General features: G+C 41.1%; 1 protein-coding gene across 3 annotated transcripts in view; it reads left to right on the top strand.

The window, feature by feature from the left end:
- LOC117347043 (parathyroid hormone/parathyroid hormone-related peptide receptor-like) overlaps positions 1 to 20,673 on the top strand; it is a 95,380-nt gene that overhangs the window by 17,656 nt on the left and 57,051 nt on the right. For 2 of the 3 annotated variants that reach the window (XM_033917350.1, XM_033917352.1), the window contains exons 5-7: positions 243 to 337; positions 11,667 to 11,853; positions 15,627 to 15,783. In XM_033917350.1, coding sequence (XP_033773241.1) covers positions 243 to 337; positions 11,667 to 11,853; positions 15,627 to 15,783 — 439 coding nt within the window. The remainder of the gene's footprint in view (positions 1 to 242; positions 338 to 11,666; positions 11,854 to 15,626; positions 15,784 to 20,673) is intronic. The other variant, XM_033917351.1, reaches the window with a different exon arrangement.

The following is a 20,673-nucleotide window of genomic DNA, read 5'->3' as shown; positions in this document are numbered from 1 at the left end:
CTTTGCTTATAACCACAGAAAGGTGGTTTGTCAAACTCCATCCTTGTTCCCTTTTAAAAGTTCCCTTCTTACAACTTACCTCAGTAGTGGATTAGGACATGATCCCTCCCTCACCCCTGTCCTGTAATTTTAACCATAGTAGAAGAACCTATATGTGATATCAACTTATAAAAATAAGTGTCTCAAGTTCATAGGGAGAGGTTTCTAACTGATGGGGTCCTCTACTGTCTTCTTGCTTACAGGACATATTTCATCGACTTTACCTGATGTATACCATTGGTTATGCCATCTCCTTGGCTTCACTCGTTGTTGCTCTATCTCTCCTGTGTTACTTCAAGTAAGGAAAAGATACTTTTTCTTATCATTTAAGGTTTTTAGCTGGCTATAAGAACATAAGCATTGCCTCTGCCGGGTCAGACCAGGGGTCCATCGTGCCCAGCAGTCCGCTCCCGCAGTGGCCCCCCAGGTCCATGACCTGCAAGTGATCCTTCACCTAAATCGTTTATTCCTTATGAACTAAGAGGGAAGTCTTCTCCATGGCCAATACCTCTATCAACTCTTTTTTTTTATCCCACTGAATTAACTCAGTGATGGGATAAAACCTCACCTGCCCGGAGGGGGGTGTAATTTCTAAAAACAAATTAAAAAGAAAAATGGACATCAGGAAGTGCTGGGATAGTGGGGATTGAGGAAGAAAGAGGCGCTAGTTCAGACCCACACAACTCAAAAATGTTCTGGGGCTGAAACAAAGTCAGAAAATGTAGTGAAGGCCGCAGGTAGTGGCCACGGCTTGAGGCACCCAGAAGTGTGCGGACGTTGCCATGATGACATGCGCAGAGGTCTTCCAAGACGGGCCCTGAGACGCCAGTAGGGGGTGCCAGCAGAGAAGAGAGCGGAAGAGAAAGAGAGGCACTGGCACCAGCTGATTGTCTACAGCAGTGTTTCTCAACTACTTCAAGCTAAGCACCCCCAACCATATATCTCCCAAGCTCCGCCCTAAACCCACCAAGCTCTGCCCCAGATCCTGCCCCCTTTACAAGTTTCAAATTTATTTAAAATTTCTTATACAAACAGTATATAGAGTTAGAAAAAGAAATTAAAATACTAGAAACTAAATTGGTAAGCAAATGGGAACATGATGTATTACAAGCTCTTTTGAAAGCAAAAGGTAAATATAACGAATTAGCTTCAAAAATGATAAGAAGAGACTTGTTTTCCAAACAGACAATGTATTATGGAAATTCTAATAAGGCGGGAAGATTATTGGCAAATTATCTTAAAGCAAAAAAAAAAGAAGAACTAACATTAATGGGATAAAAGATGATAATGGTATAATAACCAATCAAACGGATATAATTTTAAAGCAATTTCTAAAATTTTATAAGGACCTGTATTCTTCCGAGCCTTATTTGGAGAGGCAAAAAGATGGTAAAAATTTTTTAGATTTAATTATTGGACCTAAGGTTCCTGATCATATAAAACGGAGTTTAGATGAACCTATATCATTAAAAGAATTAGAAACAGCGTTGAGATCTCTTAGAGTTGGATCCGCTCCAGGTGGTGATGGTTATACAGTAGAATTTTATAAAACATTTCAAAATGTCCTTTCCCCATATTTACTAAATTTATATCAGACACAACTTATAAAAGGTGATATTAAAGGTACTATGGCTGAATCAATAGTAATTGTTTTGCCTAAGCCAAATAAGCCTTTGGTTTCAGACTACAGGCCTATATCTTTAATAAATGTGGATAATAAACTTTTGGCGAAAATTTTGGCTTTGAGATTAGCCAAAGCTCTCCCACATATTATAGACACGCATCAAACGGGTTTCGTTGCTAAAAGACATTCCTCTAATAACTCTAGATTATTGTTTCATATGTTAAATTTATAAAAAAAAAAATGGATGAACCGGCTTTTACAGTTTCATTACATTACATTACATTACAGATTTCTATTCTGCTTGTGCCTTGCGGTTCTAAGCGGATTACAAATTAGGAGACTGTATAATTTCAGGAATATTACAGTACATAGAATCAGGAATGTATCAAGTTACAATTGATTAGTCTGGAAGTTTCCAGGAGAAATTTAGAGCACATAGTAGATAAATAGTAGGTTGTTGAAGTGAGTTGTACAATGTTTAGGTATAGTTATGGTGGTGGTGTTCGTGTGTGTATTTTCTAGTGCTATGTTGAGGTTAAGATGATGGAAAGTATTTTTTGAAGAGATGAGTTTTGATTTCTTTTCGGAATTCTTTTATGTCTATTGAATTGATCAGTAGATTGGAAATGGTAGTGTCAATTTTTGCTGCCTGTGTAGCTAAAAGGCTGTCGTATAGTTTCTTGCGTCGTATACCTTTGAGAGGAGGGTAAGCAAATAGTTTTTGAGTTCTCCTTAATCTGTGTGAGAGATTACGGTGTAGTCTTTTGTTTAGGTAGCTGGGTGCTGTTCCGTGTGTTACTTTGTATAGTAGACAGTAGAATTTGAACTGGGATCTTGCTTTTATTGGTAGCCAGTGTGATTCAAGGTAAGCGTTGGTGATGTGGTCAAATTTGCTGAGGGAGTAGATGAGTCTGAGGGCCGTGTTCTGAACAGTCTGTAATTGTTTTATCATGTAGTTTGGGCATGATAGGTATAGGCTGTTGCAGTAATCCTTGGATGCAGAAAAAGCATTTGATAGGGTAGAATGGAATTTTATGTATCAGGCTTTAGAATGGTTTGGTATAGGTTCTGGATTTATACAAATGGTAAAAACATTGTATAGCTTCCCGATTGCAAGATTAAATATTAATAATATGATATCTGATGGTTTTCAATTGCAGAGGGGAGTTAGACAAGGTTGTCCTTTATCTCCTTTGTTATTTGATGTTGTATTAGAACCCTTATTGTTAGCAATACAGCAAGCAAGGGGGATACAGGGTATTCCATATTCTGATATGGAATATAAAATTTCGGCTTATGCGGATGATATTTTACTTTATTTGAGGAATCCAGAGTCTACCTTATCTTGTCTATTGGAATTATTTGATATGTTTGGCAAATTTTCAGGTTATAAAATTAATTGGAGTAAGTCTGAAGTTATACCTTTAAATGTTCATTGTGTAAAAGGATTATTTGACGCTTTTCCGTTCATATGGAAAGAAGAAGGATTTAAATATCTTGGCATTCAAGTTAAAAATACAATTGAAGATACAGTAAAAGAAAATGAAAAATTTGTATTGAAAAGAGTTACAGAGTTATGTGAGCAATGGAATCCGTTACATCTTTCTTGGTGGGGGAGAGTTCAAACTATTAAAATGATGATCTTGCCTGTAGTTTGCTACCAAATGAATATGATACCTATTTATTTTCAGGGGTCCTTTTATAAAAAGCTTAATAGCATTTTAACAAAATTTCTTTGGCTTGGTAAAACGCATAGAATAGCTTTGGTATCTTTGCAAAAATCAATTAAGGAGGGAGGGGTAAATTTTCCAAATTTTTATAGGTACCATCAAGCCTATATTTTACGTCAGGGTATGTATTGGATCCTCCCAGAACTGATAGATAATGCACCGGATTGGTTATATTATGAATGGCGCCTTATGTTTCCCCTAAATTTAGTTCATCTTCCAAGTATCAACATGCCTAGAAGATACAGAGAAAATAAGATATTAATGGATACTTGGAAAACGTTGAGGTTTATTAATAAATTAACACCTGTCCCAATAAACAAGTCAACTAATCAGTCTTTATGGATAAACTCCAAGATTAAAATTGGCGGCGCTCAAATCCTTTGGAAGGAATGGATTATTGCAGGCATTAGATCTCTGAATGATGTTATTTCGGAAGGTAAACTGCTGGAATTTTCACAATTGCAACATAGATTTGGTCTTAGTAAAAAACAAAGTTTTAAATGGTTGCAATTGAAGCAGGCCATTCAGGTTGGGTTCCCTGAATGGAAAACATTGAATAATCAATATAGTTTAGAGTTCTTATGCTTCCAAGCAGACTTCCTAGGGCAGTCAAGCCGCATTGTGGTATAAATTAATATCTGGATATTTGAATAAAAAACCAAAAAATGGTCTAAGAGACATTTGGAGCATTGAGATTAAGCATCAAATTACTGCATCTCAATGGCCACTAATTTGGTCTTGGAGAATGAGATGTACAGATGTCAGCATCTATGAGACAAACTTGGTTCTTTTTATTACATAGAGCTTTTTGGACCCCTACACGTTTGGCAAAAATTATGATAATTCTAAGTCCATATAATGCTGGCACTGTAATCTGGAACCTGGGACGTTGGATCATTTACTATATCATTGTCCCCTACATTAAAAGTTTTGGAATGCAATCTTGGCCACAAATTAATAAATTGATGGAAAATCATGTAGCAATATCATATGATACAGTGTTATTTGGAATGATGATGAGAAAAAAAAGTCAAATTTCACCAGAAAATAACAAGCTTTTACTAGTCATGACAGGGGTTGCCATTCAGCATATAACCAATAACTGGAAGAATCATAGTAACCTTAATTATACATTTTGGTGGAATACAATTTGTCATATATTCAAAATGGAAAGAGTAATAGCAATACAAAGAGGGGCATATCCTAAATTTATAAAAATATGGGGGCCATTGACAAAGTATTGTACTGAATGAATAATAGGATTTATCTTCTTCTTTTCTTCTTTTTCTTGTCTTCTTTATGGCACACATGGAGGGGGGGTAGTGAAAATAATTTTACATAACATATTATAATATGGTATACAATATGTATAAGGTGATTGGAAAGTACTTGAAGGGTGGGGGGTGGGAGAGGGGATAAAAAAAATTTGTTCAGAATATTATGTAATAGATATAAAAGTGATATTGTGTATTCATTAGTTGTAACTCAATATTTTGTACACTTCATGTAAAATATGAAAATGAATAAAGAATTATAAAAAAAATAAAATTTCTTATACCGCCCAATCAACCTTCTAGGCGGTGCACAAAATCATAAAAACATACTTTAGCTAAAATACAAATTTAAGCTGACAAAGCATCACCAAACAGTAACAATAACTTACGAAGACTTTTAAAAACAAAGACAAACAGGAACAAAAGGTAAAAAGGCAAGAACTACAAAAGTCAAGATAAAAGAGAACAATTAGGGAAAAAACAATAGGAGGGGCTGCTATAAATAATGTTGAACTCAATTTTCCTTAAAAGGATAGTTAGGTTTCGAAGGCATCAAGAAAGAGAAATGTCTTTAGCTTTGTCTTAAAATTATTAAGAATTGATTCTTCACATAAGTAATTTGGGATACTATTCCAGAGAGAAGGGGCGGTAACAGAGAAGATAGTAGACCTCATTGTATTTATATACTTCAGTGATGGAATTGAAAAAAGGTTATTGACTGTCTTAGAAAGATTATAAGGGGTAAGAAGATTATTAATAAATTTGGGTTGATTGTTTTGTCTCGTCTTAAATGTTAACAGAAGAATTTTGTAAGTGATTCTGTGTTCCACTGCAATTTTTTCCTTTCATTTTTCATATACACACAATATACATAGCAAATATAAATTCTCAAAACTGACATATTTCAATCACTAAATTGAAAATAAAATCATTTTTCCTACCTTTGTTGTCTGGTGATTTAATTAGTTTGTGGTTGGACTTCCTTTTGACTGTGCATCCAACATTTCTTTCACAATCCAGCAAACCAGAAACAAGAGGCAAAAGAGATGTCAGAATATCAGCCAAGGGAACTCTTTATTAAGTTAATAAAACGAAAGTCATAAAAATAGACGCAGTCTATAGTATAATGTCCATCTTGATATAAGTACAACTGAGTCTAGGTCACGCCTAGATTGACCCAACAGGGAATCCGGTTTTGGCATCCGTAGATGCCTTCATCAGGCGATGAATGGACACTGCCATGAGCAAAAACTCCCTCACAGATGCTCTCATCATGTTTTGATTGTTGTCAGTGACCTGCCGGTTTTTACAGTCCCCCATTCACAGCAGTGTCCATTCATCCCCTAATAAAGGCATCTATAGATGCCGAAACTGGATTCCCTGTTGGGACAATCTAGGCGTGACCTAGACTCAGTTATAGACTCAATGTATTTATTTATTTTATTTATTTATTTATTTATTTAGATTTTTATCCCGTCCTCCCAATAGCTCAGAACGGTTTACAAATGAATATACACAGTGCGGAGTAACTAGACATATAAGTATTACAACAGGTTTAGTGGTTGGATTTATAGTTTTTGGAGAGAATTAAATACAGGGAGATTAAGCAGAGAGAGAGAAGGGGGAAATACAGTAGTTTAATTTATGGAAAGTTATAAGCGTATAGGTGCAATTTTTTAGTGGATAGAGTAAGAGAGGGTCATACTGGAATTTCGGGAAGGAGATAGGAGAGTGGAGGGTGGGGCTTAAGGGGGGTGAGAGACAAGAGGAGATCTTAATTGAAGAGGAGGGTCTATACCGTATTTACGGAATGCTAATAATGAGTTCTGTTGTCTAAGTTGGGGGGGAAGTTGGTTCCAGAGTGTGGAATGAAGTGGCTGTAGGATCGTTTGTGGGCAGTTTCTGTGAGCAGGGATCTTCCGGGGGGACGCAAAGGCGTGTCTCTGACTTTGAGCGGAGGGTGCGAGTGGGGTTGTAGATGGAAGTTGGATTTTATGTAGGAGGGGGTGGTGGAGTAGATTCTCTTGTGGGCAATTGATAGGGGCTTTGAAAGTACATAGCGTATGGCTAATTGGGAGCCAGTGTTCAGCATGGAGTGCCGGGGAGATGGAATCGCGGTAGTTGAGGTTGTGTAGGAGGCGGATGGCTGCATTTTGGACCCGTTGGAGGCGTTTGATATTATTTTTGGTCAGTCCGTTAAATAGCGAGTTACAATAATCCATTCTGGATAGGACATATGCGTATAGGAGTTGGGCGAGGTCTGGTTTGGAGATGTAGGGTTTGATCCTTTCAGTTGGCGAAGGTAGTAGAAGGAGGGTGGAGACTACTTGGGATATGTGGTTGGATAAGGATAGGTGTCCGTCTAGGGTACTCCCAGGCTGCGAACTTGATCTGCTGCCGTTAGTCGAGTGGAATCCCATGTTAGTGTAGGTCGTAGGTATTTGGTGTTTTTGTTTCTGATCCATAGGAGTTCGGTTTTGGAGGCGTTAAGTTGAAGCTTGTTGTTTGACATCCAAGTTTTCATGTCAGTGAGGCAGAGTTCGAGGTTAGCAATTTGGGATGGCCGGTTTTCGCCTAAGGGGAGGAGCAGCTGGATGTCATCTGCATAAGAGTGGATTTTGATTTTATATTTTGCGCTATATCGATGACGGGTTTGATGTAGAGATTGAATAGGAGGGGGGATAGAAGGGCGCCTTGGGGAACGCCATATTTGATAGGCTTAGGGTTAGATTTATGTGTCCCTAGTAGGACTGTTTGGGTCCTTTGGTGAAGGAAGGAGGTGATCCATTGGAGGGCTGTGTCTTTGATTCCGAGGTCGTGGAGCCTAGATGTGAGTAGGTGATGGTCAACTGTGTCGAAGGCAGCGCTAAGGTCAAGTAGGACTAGTAGGGCGTCGTTGCCTTTGTCCAGTATTGACCAGCTGTCGTCAATGATATCAATGAGAACTGATTCTGTGCTGTGGCCCTTACGGAAGCCGGATTGGACTGGGGATAGGGCAGCGTGTTCTTCAATGAAAGGGGTGTAGGCGGTGGAGTACAATTCGTTCAAGGAGTTTGGAGACAATTGGGAGGTTGGAGACTGGGCGATAGTTGCCAGGTTCATTAGGATCAAGGGAGGGTTTTTTGAGAGTGGGCTTGATAATAGCTGATTTCCAGCTGAGGGGGACAGTTCCAGTAGTTAGAGAGGTGTTAATGATGGGGAGGATGGATTCTGCCATGGCATCTCCGGCAGCCAGCAGGAGGCTGGACGGGCAGGGGTCGAGGATGGTGTTGGAGGGTTTGAGATCTCTCAGGGTTTCGAGGACCTCCGCATGAGTGGCTAGATGAAATTGGGAGAGAGAGGGGAAGGGGGGGTATATGGAGTTGGTTGGAGCTGAGTAGGAGTGGTTTTGGTGTTGAGGTCGAGGTTAGCTCGGATGTTTTGTATTTTGGACTGGAAGAAGTCCGAGAGAGTTTCGCTATCGAGTTCTGTTTGGTTGATTTGATTATTCCTTTGGGCGTTGGTGAAGAGATGGTTGGTAAGGGTGAATAGTTGTTTTGATCTGGAAGGGGCTTGTTGTAGGAGATGAGAGTAGTAGGTCTTTTTTGCTTCTAGAAATGGCAGTTTTGTATGTGTGGATATGTTTTTCCAGTGGGTTTTGGTTTCAATGTTCGGATGTTTGGCCCAGATCCTTTCTGCTTTCCTCAGGGATGTTTTATAGATCGGAGGTCATTAGTGTACCAGGGAGCAGGTGCTTTGTTGGTGATTGTTTGGGTTGTTTTTGTCTGGACCAGGTTATTATAGAGGGATTGGATGTTAGAGTGCCATGTGGTGGCTGCCAGGTCAATTGATAGGGGATGTTGGGTATAAGATTCGTTTAGGGTGCGAATACCTGCGGCCATATCTTGAGGGGTTGACCGAATTAGGAAGTTGACGTAGGGTGGGGGGGGTGGGATCTTTACGTGGGATTAGGGCAGTATCGAGTGGAAGTTCGAATTCAATGAGGTGGTGGTCTGACCATGGGACAGGGTGTGGAGGTGTAGGTTTGCTGGGGCTTTGTCGTTGGGTCTCTGAGGGTGAAAAGAAAGTCTAAGATGTTGCCTGCTGAGTGAGTGGGGGTGGTTATAGTTTGGTGGAATCCTAGGTCGGAGAGGGAGGAGAGGAAGTTGTCAATTTGTCCTGAGGTGTTGGGGTAGTCTGGGAAATTGAAATCTCCTAGGATTGTCATGTGTTTGTGTGAGATGGTTAGTTCAGTGATGAATTCGAGGAGGGTTTCTAGGGTATTTGCTGGGGAGTTGGGGGTTCTGTAGAGGAGTATGAGGGCGGTTTTTTGTTTGTGGCCTAATGTGAACGCAATAGCTTCTAGGGAGGGAATGTTGATGGAGTTTATTAGTTTTGGTGTGGCGGAGGTTTTGATAATGGAAGTCACTCCACCTCCTTTTCCAGCGGTACGCGAGCAGGTTAGAGCCTGGTAGCCTGGGGGACATAGTTCGCCTAGCGTTATTCCCTCGTTGTCTTGGAGCCAGGTTTCGGTGATCATGAGGGCGTCCCAAGTCTTGTCGCAAATGAGGTCATGTAGGAGGAAGGATTTGTTGTTGACTGATCTTGCATTGATGAGTGCCAATTTGAGCGTGTTGTGAGAGGGGGTTTGTGGAGAGGGAAGAATGGGGATGAGGTTGGCAGGGTTTCTGGAACGGCTTTTTTTAGGTTGGGGGGAGATATCACCGTATCTGCCTTGGCCTGTAATAATGGGGATGGTGAAGTATAGTGTTGTGAGAAGTGTAGAGGGAGTGGTGGGAGTGGGAATGGGCGGGAGGGTGGTTTGTAAAGTGGTGGGAGGAGGGGCGGGGAAGGTGGTGGCCTGGATAGTTGGTGGCATGGCAAGAGGGGGGTTTGGGGCGTTAGGACGGAGGGATTCAGGGGAAACTCACTATCAGGGAAAACTCGGTTTGGTTCTATTGGTGAGTTAAAGTTTGGTGGGAGTCAGTTTTTATAGAATTAGATCAGGAGCTTGGAGTTGAAATGTTATTATTGGGCAGCTGGAGGAGCAAGTAGAGGAGAGAAAGCTGGGAGACAGAAAGGAAGGAGTCAGAGAGCAATCAGATAAGTTAAAGAGGATTGAGTAAATTACTGTTACTAGTTATAGTAGTTGTGTAGGTCGTGTATGCTGTTATGCTAGTTAAAGAGCATGCAGCTTGTGTGAGGGATAATAGTGGTCTTTAAAACAAACAATAGAGGTCTGCTTTCCTGTGTCGGGAGGGGGGCGGAGCAGGGCTCCCACGCTCGATGCAGGGGCTGAAAAACGAAGGCAGGCACCTCCGGTGAAGTTTCTGTAGAGCATCTATGCTTCAATGCATTGATGAAGAGGATCGATATCTTGATGGAAAGCATCATCTAGATCAGGGCTGCCCAAGTCTGGTCCTCGAGATCTATTGGCAGGCCAGGTTTTCAGGATATCCACAATGAATATGCATGAGATAGATTTGCCTGCACTGCCTTCTTGGTATGCAAATCTCTCTCATGCATATTCATTGTAGATATCATGAAAACCTGGCCTGCCAACAGATCTCGAGGACTGGACTTGGGCAGCCCTGATCTAGATGATGCTTTCCATCAAGACATCGATCCTCTTCATCAATGCATTGAAGCATAGATGCTCTACATTGAGTCTACAGCTGAGTCTAGGTCACGCCTAGATTGTCCCAACAGGGAATCCAGTTTCGGCATCTATAGATGCCTTCATTAGGAAGGACTGATACGAAGTAGAACAGCGTATCGATATAGACCTAGAATCAGTACCATGTGGCCTTGGAGTGCTGTGCTTAGGCTAGGCTGGTACCAAGGGAGTCGATGTAAGCAATGGTGTTAAGTGCAACTTAAACATGTCACTGATCTCCCTCCAGAAAAACTCATTGAGTTCCTTGAAAATTTGCTCAACAGCCAGTATCATCAGTGCGGCAGGGTGCTGAGGGGTGAGAGACCTTGATGACATCGAAGTGTGACCTGCATCGAGGGACTCGATGTCGTTGAGGCCTGCAACACTTGCTGAGAAGAGGATTGCTTCGTAGCAGACTTGCCTGATGCAGGAATCATGTCCTTGGTACCAGTGGTACCAAGGGCTCAGAGTCCATGGTCAAGCCTAACAGCTTGTCCTGCTGGATATAATGAGCCTTCAATGAGCGTTTCTGTAAGGTAGAACAGCAAGTACAACTGTCTACTTGAAGCTCAATGCCCAAACACTGCAAACATCAACTGTGTGGGTCAGTGATTGAGATAGGGCGCTGTCACCAACAGCATTTTTAAAAACTGGTCGAAGGTTTATACATTAATGGAAAAATCTCAAAGGCGAGGTCAAACTCAATGATGACAAATGAAGAGGAAAAACCCACTGAGAGAGGAAAAAAAAGGGCAGACAGGCCTGACTGAGGTACGAAGAAAAAAATAAGGGAAATTATTATTATTTTTTGTTTTTACTCAGACTGAAAAAGAATATAAAAGAAAAACAAGAAAGAAAGCTGAAGGGCCAAAAATAGAAGAATATTGACAGGAAGGTAACGCGCACTGGACAGAGTCCAGAAAAAAGCACTTCTTTGCTCAGTGGAAAACAAAGAACTGAGGTACTGCGAGGCAGTGTTGGGCAGGAAGGCACTTGCGCATGCGTGATGCGGGCAGTTGCGAAGTTTCTAAAAAATTTAAAGTGCAAGTACACTTTTACCGCTGGCTCCGTGGATGATGTCACACACATGTGAGAATATGCTGCCTGTTTGTCCTAAGATAAAAATATATTTTACATTCCCTCTTTCCAACAGGAAACAGGTGCTTGCCTCCCTTTTGCAGTTCTGAAATAATTTTTTTTTTCAGTTCATGAAAATTTTTTTATTAATTTTTTTAACAACAAAACTTATAAATACAAAGGCATCCATACAAAAATGTAAATGCAGGTACAGTGTGAAATAATTTTGAAAAAGCAGCGTGAGAATGAGATGAGAAAGTAGAGCTTGTCATTCTGTCCACTTGCAGGAGACTGCACTGCACCCGGAACTACATCCATATCCATCTGTTTGCCTCCTTCATCTGCCGAGCTGTGAGTATCTTTGTGAAGGATGTTGTGCTGTACTCTGGCTCAGGATCTGAAGAGCTGGAGAAAATGCTAGGGGAGAATTTGAAGTCTGAGCTGGGTTCCTCTGCTGGATACAGAACTCAGCTGGTAAGTCTCTCCTTGTCTCAGCCATTGGGCATGTCATGACACCTGTTATTGTATTGTCACAAATTCTTTTTGTTCTGATATTACTGGATGATATTTTTTCACAAATATTTTATTAAAATTTTTAAAGAAATCATTACAAATTGAAACCCAAAACAAAAATAATATTAATACTAATACAATATAAATTAATAACTCAATGTACAAAACAGAAAAATTACAAACATTTCTTATTTCTTTCTCAGTGCTGTCTGAACAGTATGCGTTCTATATCTTTGGGCAAATATTCAAAGGTGCCTGCTCTATGGATACTGTAACATAGATAGAGTTGGTTCGCAGAAGGCAGGTGAGGGGGGGGGGAACTCAAAAAAACTTCCATCATGTAGTTTGGTAGGAGGCCATATACATAAAGTAATCAAGTTTGAACTGTGAGCATGGTCTGATTTTCTTAGCCTGAAGATAAGGTGCATGGCGAAGTGTGGTTATCATGTGGAGTGTATTGTAATGTTACTGAGGGCATGAAAGATAAACAAGATTACAGTAGTCCATCATACTAAGGATTAGAGATGAGCATAAAATTTGAAATGGGAGGGTATCAACGTAAGATCGAATAGATTGCAGCTTCCAGAATGCTGCAAATCGTTTGTGGACTATGGCTATTATTTGGTTTTCCATGGTCATATTCTGATCTAAAGTCACTCCCAGGATTGTAATGGTATGGGTTTGCCCTTGATTATGTTGTGCTCCTCATTTGGTATGGAGGGGTTTGTGAGAAAGAATTTGTTTTTTTCAGGGTTCAGTTTCAGTTTGTGTTTCGTCATCCAGCCTTCCATTGTTCAGTTAACCTCCTCGATTCATTCAGTTCCTTTTGAGAGCAAAGAAGGGATTGGGAATGGGATATCATCTGTGTAGCTATAGCTTTTAACTCCTATTGAGGCCAGTTAGTTCCCCAGCGAACATAGGTAGATGTTAAATAGGATCAGAGAGAGTGGGTATCCTCGGGGTATTCTAAAATGCGTGGTCCAGATAGGGAAGAATGACTTGATATGATTGACTAGTTAGGAAGCCCTGGAACCAGTTCAAGACAGAAAAGAATGGTGTGGTCTACTAAATCAAAGGCATGATCAGTGTTATCATAATATGTCCTCTGGGAATGTGCCATCATTAAGCATGATTTGTGTCGAGTTAGGAGTAAGCTCTGGAAGGTTGGTGGGGTGAGCTTGAACCTCCTCAGCTTTCAAGCTATCCAAGGAGAGGTCATTTGTGAAGGGTTTAACACCTCCAATCATTCTGACATTGGCTCCTAAGACTCTGGTTAGCAAGTGCTGCTGACCATTTAAATGTTAAGCAGAGGTAGAGTGTGATTGAATATACCTATTCAAAATTAGTCCTTTAGTGCTTCTTATACAATCTTGCAATACAAGATTTTTTTTGGATGCTGATGATATATTACTGGTTTACTATACTTCACCAAACTTCCAGATCTTCTTCCACTGCAGACATGAAGGTGTCACTCTGGCTAGAAGAACATCATATGGTTCTTAATTCAGATTAAAAAAACTATCACATATTGGATAATGGGTACAAATTCTATTCCTCCATTAATCTTTTTAATAAGCCAATGCAAACAGTAAACTCATTTTGCTATTTAGGAATAATTATTGACTCAGCTCTATCATTTATTATGCAAATATCTACTGTGATAAAATCAAGTTTTTATGTCCTTCGGAGACTTAGGGCGAAATCTTGTTATTCTTCACCCCTCAAAAACAAGACATTCAGCATATTTTGCTTTTGCACCAGCACCTTGAAATTCAATTACCTCAAATTTACATTTAGAATCATAATTTACTAAGTTCCATGTACTTTTAAAAACCTATCCTTTTGAACAAGCATTTTCCTATTTATAAAAACAAAAGTAATGGTGAGCATACTTTTTGTGGTATCAGGAATTTGAATGTTTATGTCTCTAGAATGAATGTTGGTTTCTACCCTATTTTATTAATGGCGTTCTGTTCTTGTTTTATAAATTGGTTTTCATTGTAAACTGCTTTGAATTTTGCTGCAACTAAGGTGGTATATCAGGTTTAATAAATGATAAAGATTCAGATAGTGTTCATAAGCAGAGCCAGAGATAATTTAGCTAGCAGCTGTATTCTGACCGTTAACTGGATAAAATTAGGACAGTAAAAAGCTGCCTCAGTGCTGAATCTGGAATTACTAGGGGTAGTCAACCACAAGAGCCACAACCCAGTCAGATTTTCTACAATGAATATGCGTGATTTCTATTTGACATACAATAGAAGCTGTACATGCAAATTGATTTCATATATATTCATTGTAGAAATCTTGAAAACCTGACTGGGTTGTGCCCTTGAGGACCATCCCCCTGCTGATGTCATCCACGTGTGACTGAGGCACGGGAATGAGTCTCCTATCTAAGTAGAAATTCTACTAAAAAATCTTTCCTTGCTACAGTTCCAGTGTTAATATAGAAGGCTTTTTACTGCTGAAACTCTCAAGAGACAGAGGGTAGGAATAAAAACTAACCTCAGAACTCAGCATCTCTGAAAAGACACCCCCCCCTGCTGATGTCATCCATGTGCGACAGAGGCACAGGAGCAACTCTCCTAGCTAAGAAATCTTCCCTTGCTACAATTCTAGTGCAAATACTAGCTGAAAAGACACTGACCAGTTCAATAGCACTTAGCCAGCTAAATCCAAATATCCAGCCAGAGATAACTGGCAGTCTTTTCCCGAGGCAGGAGGCTATATCCCAAGAATATACTCCCTCCTGATGATGCGTAGAGTGAAACTCAAGTACAGGGATCGGGTCAAGGCACCAACAGGAATGCATGTTTCATTTATTTTTATGAAGTTTGTAGTTACTTGGGTGGTTTTCAACGTAGCAGACAACTGGAAAAGAACAGCCATGTCTTCAGATAAGTACAAATCTATATCTAATATATACAGTATATTTGGTTCGCATAAAATAAAGACGTTGGCTTATTGGGACAGTATTGTGGCAATGATGGTCCCAACCAGCTGCCTTGGCTTTGTTATATTAAGCACTGGGGTGAACGGATCTGAGCACACCACTAAAAATATATATACTCACTACTGTTGTCATTTTATAATAGTGTTTTAAGCCAGTTGGTGTTCTATAATGTAAGAATTTATATTAAAAAAGCACATAAAGCCTGTGTGAATGGGAGAACATTATGTTGTGCTATAGCCAACAATTTTCAGCACTGCCTGTCCAAGGTTATTGGTAAAATCAGGTTGCACAAGTAGCAGTCCTATCTTTGGCTACTATAACTTGACTAAGCAATGCAAAAATTGACATAGCCAGCCAATCCCCCTCATTGAATATCCGCAGTCGGCACCATCCAGGGGAGTTAGCTGGCTTGCCTTCCATGGGGTCTAAGATAACATCTAAGATTCTCTGGGATTTCTCAAAATAAGTGAAAACCACCAAATCAACTTCTCCAGCACTCCATTCTGGTGATAAAGTCCTGCATAGATCACTCCTTCCGTCTTGCAGAGGCCTGTACCAAGGGATATGGGAGCTGTGTAAATATGGAAGGGCACAAAATTTGCTCCCAGCCACCAATATCTCTCAATGGCAGCAGTGAAGTGGGTGGAGTCACACAGGATATTACTATAGCTCAATACTCTGTCCACCTTTGAGATCCAACTTATATTACTTGGGACTTCACAATCAGAGCTAGACTGATCATCTGTCCATGCTTCTCTTTTCTCTGGCATGTACAAAGCAGGTTGGATGCAAGACTACTGTGACCCTGTTTCTCTATTTTTTGGCTACCAACCACTACTGGATCCTGGTGGAGGGCTTGTACTTACATAGCCTTATCTTCATGGCGTTTCTCTCAGATAAGAACTACCTATGGGCTCTTACCATCATTGGCTGGGGTAAGTAATGAGCCTCAAAACTGGCAAGGGATGAAGGAAAACTCTCCTAACAAAAGAGCACTTTGGTAAATATTGGCTTACCCAGGTAAACTGGCCTGACTGAAAATTACCTTCAGAGTGGCAACACATGCATTTTTAACTCAATTTAAAAAGGAGAGCAACATAATGCATGTACCCAATATTTTCAGAAGTAGACCAGCTATTTCTCTCTTCTCTTGCACCCACAAAAACCCACAGCAAACTATAGGCCTCATATTAACACTGGTTATTATCAGCATCATCACTGCATCCTGTCCTAGGGCAAGGACAAACCAGAGCCACGCAACAGGTGAAGGTGCTTAAAATAACATTTATTTTGATGTGTCAGGCATGATGTGTTGAATTTATAGGTAGGGGAGACAGAAAACACAAAGTAATCCTTTTATACAAGAGTGCCCTTTTGTGGCCTGCTTCTGCAGGTAGGGTTACCATGCGTCCAGGAAAACCGTACATGTCCTCTTTTTAGAGAACTGTCTGGGTGTCCAGATGGTTTTTGTTTTTTTTAAATAAGGGAGTCTGTCCAGGTTTAGCTGGCTCCCCCACCTACCTCCTCCCTGGCTGCTTCAATTTTGAATCTTCGGGTAGCCGGCAGTGGCAATGAGGGGAGCCTGCCACCACTGACTGCCCCAGAAGTTGCCTATCTGCAGGCTTCACTTACATGGGAACAAGAAGTCGCTACAGAAAGATGGCTTCTGGGGCAGGCCGATGACAGCAGGTTCCCCTCATTGCCACTACTGGTTGATCGAAGATTCAAAATTGCAGCATCCAGAGAGGAGGAAGGTGGGGTCGTGAGGGGAAGCAGCATCTGAGGTTGGAGGATGGAGGGCTAAAGAATCAACATTGGGAGGGAAGGAGAGGAGGGCGGGAGGGCTGGAGAAGCATTATGGAAAGGAGAGAGTGCTGGAAAAAAGAGCATGGAGTAGAGTAGGGTAGTGTTGGATGGGAGAGGCGAGACAGGAGAGGAGATTGAAAGGAGAGCGAGAAGGAAGAACAAAAGAAGTACCAAGTGAAGAGGGAGTTTGGAAGGAGAGAAAGATAATCACCCATGGGAGAGAAGGGTTGGGAGGGAGAGAGAAGCACTGAAAGGGTACAGAGGATGATATGGGGGACCAAGGAAATGGATGAAAGGTAGGGGGCATTGGGTAGGGTGTGGGCAGAGCTGTGGGTGCAGTGTAAGTGGAATCATGTGTCCTTTTTTTTTTTCCTTCACAAATATGGTAACCCTACACTGCTGAGCTGGGCTCTGGCTCTCCAGAGTTACCAGTACGATTGATAGTAGTTCACCTACACCAGCCCATATCCAGCTGGGTCAAAGGTATCAAGCTGCAAGGTTCCAAGTCAAATGACCTAAGTAGATGATGGAGGCAAATATAGTTAGGCATCACTGCTCAGACAGTCAATCTCCTTAATCTGGCTGCAACCTTAGCTTTTATACTTCCTAGTTCCTTTCTGGCTCTACCCAACTCTTGTCACTTCCCCCTTGAGCAGAACCTTAATGTGCTTAAAGGGGATTGGCCATATCCTACAGTGCTGGGAACTGTCTTTCTTGCCCAAGATCCTTTACTTCCATGAGTCACGTGGACCACACTTTGGATGTCTATTCCAATCCTGGATATCACCCAGCAATCTTCATTTTAATCTTACTCTTTTCCTCACTTCGTTGGCCTTCCAAACATCACTGTTTAACAATGTGTTGTCTTCCATTCTACAGATACATTGCCAATTTCCTTACTTTGATCATGTACACACACACTTTCCTGTTCACATCCTTTTGGATCTCTCTGTTGGTCACGATATCCTTCCAACTTATTCTTCTTATTTTCCTGTAACACTTTGTTTCACAATGCCTGCATAAGAGCCCAAGAACATAAGAATTGCCATACTAGGACAAACTGAAGGTCCATCAAGCCCAGTATCCTGTTTCCAACAGTGGCAAACCCGGCTGTTACTACCGTGGCTGGCACAAAAAAACATGCTACAGTTTTATAAAAGGGGGAGGTAAAATAGAAATATGTAGACAAACGTTAAACTGAACCACCATGAAGCTGGACTCTGCATACAATGCAACACCACAGAAACTCCTTATAGCCAAGTGATCCTCTGTATTCTGCAGAGGGTTGTGCTTCAGACTCCGTTTTAATTGGAAGATCCTGCCCCATTTGACTAATAAACTTGGTAAAGGAGAGGCTGGCAGGTGGTAGAGTCTGATCAGGCAGTGAAGCTGAGTCCAAACGACTGCCATCCAAGAATGCATCATTGTACTCAGACCTGCTAGAATCGTAGTCCTCATCATAATGCTCCATAGACCTGAAATAGTGGCGGGAGCGATGAGGGGAGCCTCTGACAGGATGTCTGGTCATGCTATGATGTCTAGGAGTGACTGTGGCTGTGGGAAGAGCATCAACAAGAATGCCATGAAGAGTGTTGAGAAGAGTGTCTAGAATCAGACGATATGCTCCATCCCCTTAGGAGAGTGTGGTGCAGTGGTTAAAGCTACAGCCTCAGCACTCTAAGGTTGGGAGTTCAAACCCACACTGCACCCCCCATTGCCCCAGATACATTAGACAGATTGTGAGCCCAGAAAGGGAAAAATGCTTGAGTACCTGAATAAATTCATGTAAACCGTTCTGGGTAAACGGTATAGAAAATTTAATAAATAAATAAATGACAATGCGGTTATAGAGGCAGGTGATAGGCATGTGTTATCTTCGCTTTCATTAAGCACATGTGACACACGTGCAGGAGTCTGAGAGTGGCAGTCTGTGGTATCTCACTTACCTTGCTCAATTCCGGTCAAGGCTAGGGGCGTGTTAACAGGAGTTAGCATAGTGTGCGATTATAGTAGCCCAGCTTGCCCATTCCACAGAAATATATTCATATGATTTTGGAAAGCAGGAGTCTATGGTAGTCGGTAGCTATGGTGCCTGTTGATGGAAGAAGAGCACCTGTGCGGTAGGCGGCACAAAATGCACTGGCTGCTCTGCAAAGTCCATCTGTTGCTTCTTCACTGGAGGGGATGATTGCATTGCAGTAGCATTGGAGGGGGAACAGTGCTGGATGTGGAAGTCAACAGCCCTGGATAAGGGCTACAAAGAGGAGCCTCTGCGTTGGAGTTGGTCATCCTCAATGTCACTTCAAAACTTATCCGAAAATCTAAACATTATTGGAAAGAAATATGACCCTGAGAGAAAAGCCGCCGACATGAGGTTCCCCAGAGAGGAGGAGGCTAGTAGGCCAAGATCTAAAAGCACTCTGTTTAGTTATACTGCCAAATAAATAAAAAATAAATTTAATATGAGAAGACACAAAACATATGCAGTTAATACATGTAGAAAATAAACGTGTATAATATACGTATGTTAAAAATGTATACGAAACACACCTAATGGTGTGCGAAGTGAAAACCAAAAGATGGTTTCTCCGCTCTGTGGAAAACAAAAAACTGATAGTCCCATGAGCTGGCAGTGGGCAGGAAGGCATGGTCAGTCTTTGATTTTTAAAATGACAGTTCACTTTGGATGGTCTGTGCTGGGTTCTGTGGATGACGTCAACCTCACATGTGAGAATATGCTGCCTGCTTGTCCTGGGATAAACAGTTGTACAGAATATTGTTTATATATTTTAATAAAAAGATTTAAGTGTTCAAAGTTTGAGTTCAGAGTCCACAGGAATAGGGTGGGGGTGGAGCCGGAGCCGGGATGGGGGACAGAGCCTGCGTGGATAGGTTACAAACTGTGTCCCCTTGTCATTCTGTAGTTTCTATCCTGTGGCGTAGTAAGGGTGTGTGGGGGCACTGGTCCGCCCAAGGTGTGGCTTTCCTAAGGGCGCAGCCCCTCTCCTTCTCTCCACCCCTGCTCCTCTCATTGCCATGGTCACCCCTTGCCTTCCCCTATATCTTTTTTACTTCCCCGGTGCAAGGTTGCTGCCCGTGTCAGCATCGGCGCTCTCTCCGATGTCACTTCTGGGACCCACGCTTAAGAAGTGATGTCAAAGAACAAGCTGACACCGATGTGGGCATGCATGCCAGAGAAGTTAAAAAGATACGTGGAAAGGGAAGGGGGCAGGGAAGAGAGCAGGGGAGGTGCATAAAATCCCACCATAGAATGTATGATAGGAGAGGGGTAAAGGGTCTCAGAAAGCTGCTTGAACAAAAACACCAATGTGTGATGTCAAGACTGAGTGGTTAAAAGTCTCATTCATTGACCCTTATTTCCATCTCCTCCTGGTGCTAAACTTACTGTCAAGAATGTTTAAATTATGATATTTCACTTTAATTATTTAAACAGTAAGAGATCTTCACTTATCTTTAATATGCAGAATATCTAGTCTGCCCCGATGGGACCCATTTCGCCGTCAAAAGGCTTTGTCAATGGTTCTCTAGACGTTCTGCAAATAGTGCTAGAAAAATTTTTAAAAGTGCACAATATACATCCCTAAACTGTGTTCTAGCTCTACATAAAACTATAAATTAGTTTTCAATATTCCTAATTCCATTTAAAAATAATTAATGATAATCATCACTTTTAAAACAACTCCTATTGTTCTTCCGATATTAAATCATTACTGGGTTTATTACACAATAATTTACTATCGGTGCTCCCTCCACCTAGTGAATCTCCACATTACTTTAGATATAGAAAAAAAACTTTTTTTACATTAGAGACATTAACATTGAGAACATAGGATAACAAAGTTATCCCCTCCCTACTTAAACCGCTGAAAATGAGGATTAAAGCATTCATAATTCTTGACATTAAGATTTCAGTTTAGCACCAGGAGAAGGTGGAATAAGGGTCAATGAATGAGACTTTTAACCACTCAGTCTTGACATCACACATTGGTGTTTTTGGT

Source organism: Geotrypetes seraphini, chromosome 13, assembly GCF_902459505.1.
Source record: "Geotrypetes seraphini chromosome 13, aGeoSer1.1, whole genome shotgun sequence".
NCBI lineage: Eukaryota > Metazoa > Chordata > Amphibia > Gymnophiona > Dermophiidae > Geotrypetes > Geotrypetes seraphini.
This window is presented reverse-complemented; position numbering and strand designations above follow the sequence as displayed.